At 41.9% G+C, this 11547-nt stretch overlaps 1 protein-coding gene across 1 annotated transcript in view; it reads right to left on the bottom strand.

Annotated features, from left to right (window-relative positions):
• The window catches only part of LOC107709508 (low-density lipoprotein receptor-related protein 1-like), a gene marked incomplete at its 5' end in the record, with an annotated part of 65727 nt that overhangs the window by 21092 nt on the left and 33088 nt on the right, over positions 1–11547 (bottom strand). Inside the window, 7 exons of the mRNA XM_016514001.1 lie at positions 890–1012; positions 1944–2066; positions 3743–3875; positions 4012–4118; positions 6308–6424; positions 7443–7568; positions 7787–7909. Of these exons, the coding sequence (XP_016369487.1) occupies positions 890–1012; positions 1944–2066; positions 3743–3875; positions 4012–4118; positions 6308–6424; positions 7443–7568; positions 7787–7909 (852 nt within the window). The remainder of the gene's footprint in view (positions 1–889; positions 1013–1943; positions 2067–3742; positions 3876–4011; positions 4119–6307; positions 6425–7442; positions 7569–7786; positions 7910–11547) is intronic.

Here is an 11547-nt window from a genome sequence, read left to right as displayed (position 1 = left end):
TTTAAACGTGTTTATTGCTAAGTTTAGTGTGGCAAAATAGAAGCGTAATTCGCGTGGAGTGTATTTGGTATACTTCCTGCTGCTGCTCTGTGTAATCAGAGTGTGAATTTGTAGATTTTATATAGCAAAACTAAAATGTGTTTAAAAGTGCGACTGATCAAATCGTCCGGCTCGGTTTGCCCCCCTCGAACTTAAATAAGCCGTAATTTTGTTTTATTTGTAACTCTTTGGTAGATACATTTATAATTTCTATTACATTACTACTACTACTGTTACTACTAATAAAACAGTTCTCTGGGGGCCCCAAAAGTGCGTGGGCCCTTAGAATCGTCCTAACTCCCCCACTTAGCGGCGCCCCTGACTGTGACTGGTGTGGTGCAGGACAATTTTTGCACTGATCTTCAACTCTGTGACATTTAAGATTCAACCCCAAAAACATGTAATTGAAAACATGTTTTGAAAGAAAGTCCATGGGTTATTGATATTTCTTCAATTATAAAACCCAACATATATAGGGGATAGTGTTACTACCAGAATTTACGTTTCAGTTATCGGAGTTATTATTCAAATAATATGTACAGTATATGAATTCCATACTGAAAGTACTGTGACAGAGTTGAAAATATGTAAAGCATTAGGGTTAGTGTTAGTAATGATAAATAACTATTGGCTGTAACCACATATTTAGGGGAAGGGGTCCCTCAATATCTATGATGGTTATTTCCTGAAAGTTCAGCAAACAAACATATAAACATATGTATATAATAATATCTTCAGTAAGAAATGGCCCATGAAAATTTACTTTTAGCGTAATGGCACAGGCAAAAATGACATGCAAAAAAACCCACGACATTTTGAAATAAATCAGCCAAGAAAGTGAATCACTCACGGCAGTTGAGTTCATCACTGTTGTCTCCGCAGTTGTCAACGCCGTCACATTGTTTAGACACTGGCAGACACACTCGGTCATTATGGCAGCGGAACTGTCTGCTGGGAGGACACTGGAATCTCTCTGAAACACACACAGAATAAAAACACCCAAACTCTCTTGATGTGAAATTTCAGACGATTTCAACAGCAGAGTCAGACTGAACCCCAAACATTCAAAAGTTTGTGGAACAGTTTGCTACTAACACAGTAAATTAACCTACGCTCCTGATGTAAATGAAGCTGCGCTGCTAATGCAAATGAAGAATCCTAAGGCCTGTTTCACACTTCTTTTCACACCCACATTAACAGGTTGCAATATTCACGCTGAATGCAAAAGATAAAGTCCCTGACACGTACACACAGAGGTTAAAGGGTGCAGTGCAGTAATATGGTGAACAGGTGGCTTGTGTCATAACTGTTACTATAGTGTGTATTTAATTACACTTGCAATTCTATATTGACCAGCATCCAGGAAAGAATCTGTTTAATGTCCGAAACATAAGGCTTATATTCCTAAATATTTACAGTGCACAGTGGGCAGGATTCCATTAAATTATTTACAATGAAGAAACATGAAAATGTCAAAAAATCTGAGCAGAACCCATCCCAAATAGGTCAAAACAAAGAAAGCGCTAACATGAAGTCAAATTCATATACAGTAGAATTCTGACACTGATGCGCATCAGAATCCAATCAGAACTTAGATTCAAAATCATCATGATCAAACTATGCAAAATATCTTTCATTTGTGAAGTGTTTAAATCGCTGAATTATTCAAAAACAGGCATTGGCAGATCGGGGATTTAATATACAAATCACCTTGGTTTTAATTTCCCGCAAAACATGTTTTAATGTTATACAAAATAACAAAAGCCTGATGCAAGATTTGGGTCATATTGTCCACCCCTAATGCACTTGCATGTGCCAAAGTTCTGGGAAATATTTAGGAGCGAGTCTGAGGGGAAAATGAAGTGCTAATTGAGCTGGATAAAAAAAAATAATGAACTACTCACTGCACACGTCTGGGTTCTCATCTGAATTGTCTCCACAGTCGTCCTCGCCGTCACACATCCAGCCCAGCGGCTTACACAGAGTGTTATTACACTGAAACTCATCCAGAGGGCAGAATCGACCCACTACACACACACACACAGAGAGAGAGGGTAACTCATTTGTATTCATTCCAGCACAGCCGCACAGCAATTATTGTGAATGTGTGTGTGTGTGTGTGTGTGTGTGTGTGTGTGTGTGTGTGTAAAACACTTGGCAGCGCATCTTCAGAAAGACCTCCTTGAATACTAAAACCCTCTCCAGAGAGTCTGATGACTCTAATTAATACTGCAGGCACTGGTTTACGGGAAATGCTGTTGTTTAAAGGAACAGTTCAACCATAAATAGAAATTCTGTCATTATTTACTTACCCCAAACCAAAAGTACCATAAACGTAGCCCATACAACTTATGCCCTACATTTCAAATTGAAAGTTAACCACTTCACCTTGTGTTAACTACACATATGTATGTAGATAGAATCTAGACAAGAATGCGGGCTAAGATTAGCAAATAATGACTTTTTTGTCTGTTCCTCACACAAAGCTATTTTGTATGACTTTAGAAGATATGTAATATAGTGCACAAATCGTATGGACTTCTTTTATGGATATGTGGTCACTATAAATTATCATTAGAAAAGAGCTATAAGAAAATTGTCTAAAGCAAACAAAGTGAAAGGAATTGTTCACCCAAACAAGGAAACTTGCTTAAAATTCACTCACCTTCAGACCATCCAAGATGTAGATAAGTTTGTTTCTTCATCAGAACAGATTTGAAGAAATTTGCCATTGGATGCTCTGCAGTGAATGGGTGCCGTCAGAATGAGAGTCCAAACAGCTGATAAAAACATCACAATAATCCACAAGCAATCCACACCACTCCAGTCCATCAGTTAACATCTTGAGAAGTGAAAAGCTGCATGTTTGTAAGAAACAAATCCATCATTAAGATGTTTTTAACTTTAAACCACTGTGTCTGGCTAAAATACAAGTCCTCTCTCCATAATATTGCTTTCTCCAGTGAAATATTGTCTTGTCTGAACCAGGAGAGAAATATGCACAGATCAAGCACCGTTTACAAACAAAAACAGCCCAAAACAGTTCTAAACAAATTTGTTGGTGAATCTGAAGGACTTCAGGGGATGGACTTTTCCCCTGGAGAAAGCAATATTATGAATTATGGACTCATATTTTGGCTAACATTTTGGCCTAAATGCCTTAATGATGGATTTATTTCATACAAGCAGCTTTTCACTTCTCAAGACATTAACTGATGGACTGGAGTGGTGTGGATTACTTGTGGATTATTGTGATGTTTTTATCAGCTGTTTGGACTCTCATTCTGACGGAACCCATTCACTGCAGAGCATCCATTGCTGAGCAAGTCATTTAATGCAAAATTTCTCCAAATCTGAAGAAACAAACTCATCTTGGATGGCCTGAGGGTGAGTATATTTTCAGCAAATTTTAATTTTGGGGTGAACTATTGCTTTAATAATGAATGTAATGTAACTATGGGCGCTATTATACACCCGGTGCAATGCAGCGCCAGGCGCGACGCAAGTGTTTTTTATTAAGAGAATAGGGACAACCCTTTTAGACCATGAGCCGGGCGCGCCGACCGTTTTTCCCGTCGTTAAACTAGCAAAAGTGGATTTGGACACGCCCTAAGTGCACTTGCGCCGTGCGCTTTAGATCTTGCGCTTAGATCATTAAAATAGGACCCTATGTCTTTAAGATGTTTTTGCGTGTGTTTTTAACCTCCGATGGCGCAGTTCTCCTCGTCACTGCCATCCATGCAGTCGGCATCAGCGTCACACCTCCAGCGGAACGGGATGCAGTGACCATTCTTACACTGAAACTGGTCGTTATCACACTTCACGTCACAGCCATGCTGCAAAATACACACACACACACACAGTACATACTGCAATAAGTATTTGCCATTTATGAGGGTCATCATTGATGAAAATTCTGCTGAAGTGGGTGTTTTCCTGAAGCAGGTGTGAATGAGTGGTTTTGTGACTTACCTCGTCAGATCCGTCAGCGCAGTCATGATCTCCATCACACTTCCATCTGCCAGCAATACAGCGGCCGCTGGTGCAGGCAAACTCACTCTCAGAGCACTGCCTGGGCACTGACACAGACACAAAACACACACCATCTGGTCATATCTCAACAATATCCGTTCATATTTTAGAATACAGTAGGGTGAATCTTACAAAACCAGTCAAAAACATGTCCAGGTCACATTTCACTACACAATCAAAAGAAAGAAATTATATTTATATTTAGCATGAAGTTAATAAAACATGATAGGGTAAAGATTTTTTTTTACATCATGCCATTTGTATCTATCTATCTATCTATCTATCTATCTATCTATCTATCTATCTATCTGTCTGTCTGTCTGTCTGTCTATGACAATAAAGCACATTGTTATCCCAATTCTCATTTGTAGTACAAAAACAAATCTCATTCTCATCACATTAATGTATAAATGTATAAATAACTAAATAAAACATGTTTTATTGAATTTGTAAGTATTCATACACAACTGTTCAAAAGTTTGGGGTTGGTAAGATTTTGAAAGTAATCTCTTTTGCTCACTAAGGCTGCATTTATTTGATCAAAAACAGAGTAAAAGCAATAATGTTGTGAAATATTGTGTATTAATATTGTGATATATTATTTCAATGTAAAATAAGTTTTCTATTATATAATATAATGTAATATATTTTAAAATGTAATTTACTCCTTCAATGCAAAGCTGTATTTTCAGCATCATTACTCCAGTCTTCAGTGTCACATGATCCTTCAGAAATCATTCTAATAACATTTCGTCTTCTTATCAATGTTGATTTCCATATATATACAGTGGGTACGGAAGGTATTCAGACCCCCTTAAATTTTTCACTCTTTGTTATATTGCAGCCATTTGCTAAAATCATTTAAGTTAATTTTTTTTCCTCATTAATGTACACACAGCACCCCATATTGACAGAAAAACACAGAATTGTTGACATATGGGGTGCTGTGTGTACATTAATGAGGAAAAAAAATTAACTTAAATGATTTTAGCAAATGGCTGCAATATAACAAAGAGTGAAAAATTTAAGGGGGTCTGAATACTTTCCGTACCCACTGTATATATATATATATTTGGAAACGATGATATACTTTTATTAAGATTTTTTTTTTATATAAATAGAAAATTAAAAAACTGCATAAAATGCATACATGTCTTCCTATTCGATTGATTACTTTAATGCATCGTTTTTGAATAAATGTATTAATTAATTTTTTTAAAAAGTAGTGCACATTATTGTAGAATTTCATGTATAGTTTATAATTTAGGCTCATTAAGTTAAAAATAATTGCCACTGATAATAGCAGGAACTACAAACAAACTAAAAAGTAAAAGTCTGGAAAAAATTACAATGAGACGTTTAGGAGGAAAATGTACTTCGTTGTCATTAAAAAATGATTGACATGGTGCAAAAAAATCTTAATGGCCCTAAAAACAAGCAAAATTGTCTAAAAACCAAATGTAATGGTAACATGTGGCATGGACATTTTTTTTCTTGACATTCACCCAGAAGAGTCTCATTAGATCACGTCAGCTGTAGAAGGAGGGGTTTGTAGGCAATATGATTGTTAAGGGTGTACAGCTCAAACCAGAGGCACAAAGACGGATGGAGGTTTGGGTGTTTGGGAGCAGCAAGCAAAAAATTCTAATTCAATCAATAACTGCTCAAAAACTACAGGAATAGGCTTCACAGTTGCTAGCTGCTGAGCACTGGAAAAGGCTCATTATTAATCACTGACCATCATCATTATATCTTCATTAACCATTTAGTTTCAAAGACTGTCAATGATACTTTCGGTTTTTCATGCATAGTGAAACAAAAAGGAACATTCAAGCCTTCCAGTGTCATCAGCGAGCAGCCATTGAAGCAGAAGTTCAGGACTGAAGTGGACATTTGAAAATGGAAACCTACCTCTAACCCACATCAATGTGGCAGTGTGAAATGAAGAATAAACAAGATGTAGACACGTAAATGACCAGACAAAACAAAAACATGCACAAAGGAAAAAAAAAGTTCTCTTGTTCACTAAAGTGTGCCCATGAACAAATAAATGAGAATGACAATGATCAGGTTTTTCGGCTCATTTCAGCAGGGCCTTGCTTTCAGAACGCTCTGTACCTGCTGTCATTGCTGTGATGTAAGGTGAAGCGTGTCTCTGGATGTGTGTGTGCCTGATATTCGTCCGGACCCGTGCAGTCTCAGCGTTCAGATGCTGCAGCGGACGGTGGAAACCTACCACACTTGTCCTCGTCCGAGTTATCCCCGCAGTCATTGTCATAGTCACACTGCCAGCGGCCGGGAACACAGCGGTTGTTTTTACAGCGGAACTGATATGGCTCACACGTCCTCTCATCTGCATATACAGTCACAATATTAATGCACTTTAATTCTTCAGCGGCGGGGTCTAAAATGACTCTAAATTATAGAAACGCTGACATTTTAAAAGTTAAGGGAAAAGTCAAGTTAATCCAAAAATTCTAATTCTCTCATCATTTTACTCACCCTCATGTCATTCCAAACTCATAACAATTTTGTTAATCTTTGATATCAAATTATCAAAAAAATATATTTTTCAATGAAACCCAAGAGGTTTCTGTCCCTCCACTGAAAGTCCAGGTAACCAAAACTTAGAAGATTCAAAAAGCTCATAAAGGCATCACAAAGCAAAGCCATATGAATTGAGTGGTTTATTCCACGCGAGATATGATCACTTTATATGATGCACAGATTTAACTTTGGCTTGTGTGCCGCTTTTAAATCATTTTAAAATTAAATTCCTTGCTTTTATTAATGTGATTTTTTTGTGATTATTTTAATTACTTTTATGTAAAGCACTTTGAATTACCATTGTGTATGAAATGTGCTATATAAATAAACTTGCCTTGCCTTGTGTGTATTAACGTAATATGCACATTAACATGAAAAACAGAGTGAATCACATATGGTAAATGTGGAAGCTTGTGCATGCGTCACGTGCTAGAACAAACCTCATTGGTTCTTGTGCATCACTCACGCATGTTTGAGCTCTATGTATGTGTGTCGATCATTCATCATTTAAATGTAAATAAAAGCCCGAATTACATCTGTTCACCATATAAAGCTCACTCAATTCCTATTAATTTGTTTTATGAACCCTTTATAACCTTTTTGGATCCTCTAAGTACTGGTTAAAAATATCTTAATTTGTGTTTCGAAGATGAACCAAAGTCTTACAGGTTTGGAATGACATGAGGGTGAGTAAATGACATCAATTTTCATTTCTGGGTGAATCATCTCTTTAAGTTTCAATTCAAATGTTCATTTTTAATTAGCAAAACTACAAGAAGTTTTAATCTCAGTTGCTAGTCTTAAATATGAGTGTATCAACACACCGCACTCCTCTTTGGGTTCATCCGAAGAGTCGCCACAGTCATCCTCTCCGTCACATTTCCAGCGAGCTGGGATACAGCGGCCCGAGTCTTTACAGCGGAACTCATCCACACCACACGTCATCTGAGCTACAGAGAGAGAGACATAAGAAAGAACTGAACTACTGATATCAACACATGCTGACTGATCGAACAATAACATCAGCAGATACATTTAGCCATTTTGAGAACATAACCATGCCTGCTTCTATCTGTCAATAGGCTTGACAATGGATAATGTACATTGCATTTTGATTCAAATTTGTATATAATGAGTTTTTAATTTAATTTCAACAATTTCCACTTACTGCAGTTGGCGGGTTCGTCGGATCCATCGACGCAGTCATTATCACGGTCACACACCCACACGCGCGGGATACACCGTTTGGTTATAGTGCACTGGAACTGGTTAGGCGCACACGTCACCTCCGCTACACACAAATAAACAGGTTATACTTCAGTCACATAAATATATAGTCTGACCTGTGTAGGGTAAAGCCTAAACCAAACATTTGCGTTTCTAGAGGGGGCCTTGGTAGAAATCGCGTTCCGGGCTTTCCGGTGCCCATCGGTAGAAATCGCATTCCTCAGGCCCACTCGTGGCACCAACACTGGGACCAAATATTATGGCTCTAGCAGTGGAAACACTCCTGCTCCTCACCTATGCTCAATCCCTTGAAAACCACACCCGTGAGTTCCTCCACCTGGCAAACTCTGTGCACTTCCTGGGCAGGTCCCTAACTGTTTTTTTCTATGTCTTTGAGAGACATTTTGTGCCTTTGTGGAGCTGGCTCTACAGCTGAGTGGATCCTCTTCACCATGGGTAAAGTTGAGGATCCTAACCTCCCAGTATCCGCTTCAGCCCCAGAGCTCATACAAGAGTCTGTTCCAGTCCCTGAATTGAAATTTTTTAATACTGAGCCCGAGGATGAGCACATGCCTGCCACAGACTTTGAGGCTGTGCACACACCTGCCAAGGACCCCAAGCAGCACGAATGACTCACAAGTCCTATCCTCTTCCACCAGGAGCTTCTTCATTAGCTACCATGACTCCCCCTCTTGCTCTTGCTCCGCCGGTTCTCCCCAGTCCTCCAGTTTCACCACAACATCTCCTGGCTCTGGAAGGTCTTCAATCCTTTTGGCTCAGCATTGTCCTCAGTCACACCGACTCTACCTTGGTCCTCCGATTCCCCTGGCTCCGCCTCTCCTGTTCGAATGTGTTCCCAAGATGGCGGCGCATGCACAAGCTGCGGCTTCTCTCTCTCCCGACAGAACGGTGTTTCCGTGTTTTTTATCTTGTGAGTCGCAGTGTTTTTGTACGTATTCGTCATGTCTATCTGTCTCTAAGCGCGCATACAGTCATGAGTTTCTGCTCGATGTCGGTAGAACCACATTTTTAGAGCTAAACTCCGCACAAGCCGAAGAGCTGCGCGACCTCGGTCTGCTCCGGAGGCCTACAACATCACCGACCCACTGCTGCACCTCGCCCACAGCGGAAGCGCCACAAGCGGCGCGACAGGAAGCAGAAGAGGGGTAAGCGCGGAGGTATCCGGGCTAGGCTAGCGGCTAACCCACACAAGCCAGCTATCCCCACCATCGTACTGGCTAACGTACGCTCTTTGGATAATAAACTGGACTTCATCCGACTACTACGCTCAACTCAGAGGACTGTAAGAGACTGTTGTGTTTTTGTGTTCACGGAAACATGGCTCAGCAACAGCGTTCCGGACTGCGCTATTCATCTCGATCAGCTAACATGCTATCGAGCGGACAGAGTTCTCGTCGAGGGAGGTAAGTCCTGCGGCGGCGGGTTTTGTGTTTACATCAATGATGCGTGGTGCCGCAATGCTGTTGCGGTCTGCAAACACTGCTCACCCCTGGTGGAGTTTATGATTATTATGTGCCAGCCGTTCTATCTACCGAGGGACTATACAGCCATACTGCTCGTTGCTGTATACATCCCTCCCAGCTCCAACAACAGCAACAGGAGCGAGGCACTAAATGAACTGTACCAGCACATCAGTGAGCAGCAGACAGCCCACCCCGATGCTTTTCTAATCTTAGCTGGGGATTTCAACCACGCAGACTTAAAGAGTGTGTTCCCAAAAATACACCAACACATAGACTTTCCAACACGGGGAAACAACACTCTAGACTTTGTTTACACCACCCAGAGAGGAGCTTACAAGGGGATACAGACCATTATGGACTACAAGCCCCCACCGCGGACCTGTGACAGCACCATCTCCCTGCTGAATGAGCTGAACACATTCTTCGCTCGCTTTGAGGCACAAAACAGCACCACTGCACAAAAGACTCCACCTCCTCCCGGCGACCAGGTGATGACGCTGTCCCCAGGCCGCGATGCTGTTGTGGTCTGCAAACACTGCTCACCCCTGGTGGAGTTTATGATTATTAAGTGCCGGCCGTTCTATCTACCGAGGGAATATACAGCCATACTGCTCGTTGCTGTATACATCCCTCCCAGCTCCAACAACAACAACAGGAGTGAGGCACTGAATGAACTGTACCAGCACATCAGTGAGCAGCAGACAGCCCACCCAGATGCTTTTCTCATCTTGGCTGGTGATTTCAATCATGCAGACCTAAAGAGTGTTCCCAAAGATAAACCAACACATAGACTTTCCAACACGGGGAAACAACACTCTAGACTTTGTTTACACCACCCAGAGAGGAGCTTACAAGGCCCTACCCCTCCCCTATCTTGGCACCTCAGACCACATCACTATCATGCTAATGCCTGCATACAGACCGCTCGTTAAAGTTGCCAAACCAGTTCACAAACAGATACAAGTGTGGCCGGAAGGGTCGTCAGAGGCTCTTCAAGACTGTTTTAACACCACTGACTGGAATATGTTTAAGCAGGCTGCCACATACAATAACACCACAGACCTCCAGGAGTACACAAAGACTGTCACTGCTTACATCACCAAGTGCATTGATGATGTAACGGACACAAAGACCATCACTGTCCGGGCCAACAAGAAGCCGTGGATGGCAGGGGAGGTCTACAGACTCCTGAAGACACAGAACGCTGCCTTCAGAGCTGGAGATGAGGTGGGCCTGAAAACAGCTAGGGCCAACCTTTCCCGCGGCATCAGAGAGGCAAAAAGACAGTACTCCAGGAGGATAGCCCATCGTTTCAGCGACAGCAGAGACACTCGGAGCCTGTGGCAGGGGATAAAGACCATTACGGACTACAAGCCCCCACCACGCACCTGTGACAGCACCATCTCCCTGCTGAACGAGCTGAACGTCTTCTTCGCTCGCTTTGAGGCACAAAACAGCACCACTGCACAGAAGACTCCACCTCCTCCCGGCGACCAGGTGATGACGCTGTCCCCGGACAGCGTGAGGAGATCCCTCAGCAGGATCAACGCACGCAAAGCTCCGGGTCCTGACAACATTCCTGGGCGTGTACTGAGAGACTGTGCAGTGGAACTCACTGATGTCTTCACAGACATTTTCAACATCTCACTAAGTCAGGCTGTTGTCCCCACATGCTTCAAAGCTACCACATCATTCCAGTCCCGAAGAAGCCGTCTCCATCCTGCTTCAATGACTACCGTCCAGTTGCACTTACCCCCATCCTCATGAAGTGCTTTGAACGGCTAGTCATGCACCACATCAAGTCTGTCCTCCCCCACTCCCTGGACCCCTTCCAGTTTGCTTATCAGTCCAACCGCTCGACCGATGATGCCATCGCCACTACCCTCCACTCAGCACTCACACATCTGGACAAAAAAGACTCATATGTTAGAATGCTGTTCATAGACTTCAGTTCAGCATTCAACACAATCATCCCTCAACAGCACATTCACAAACTGGTCCAGCTGGGGCTCAACACTTCGCTGTACAACTGGCTGTTGGACTTCCTGACTGGGAGACCTCAGGCAGTACAGGTCGGCAGTAACACATCCAGCAATATCACACTGAACACTGGGGCCCCCCAAGGATGTGTGCTGAGCCCCCTCCTCTTCACTCTGCTGACACACGACTGCACACCGTCACACAACTCCAACCTCTTTATTAAGTTTGCGGATGACAC

This window comes from Sinocyclocheilus rhinocerous, unplaced genomic scaffold (genome assembly GCF_001515625.1).
Source record: "Sinocyclocheilus rhinocerous isolate Xijiao unplaced genomic scaffold, SAMN03320098_v1.1 scaffold2371, whole genome shotgun sequence".
Taxonomy (NCBI): Eukaryota; Metazoa; Chordata; class Actinopteri; order Cypriniformes; family Cyprinidae; genus Sinocyclocheilus; species Sinocyclocheilus rhinocerous.
This window is presented reverse-complemented; position numbering and strand designations above follow the sequence as displayed.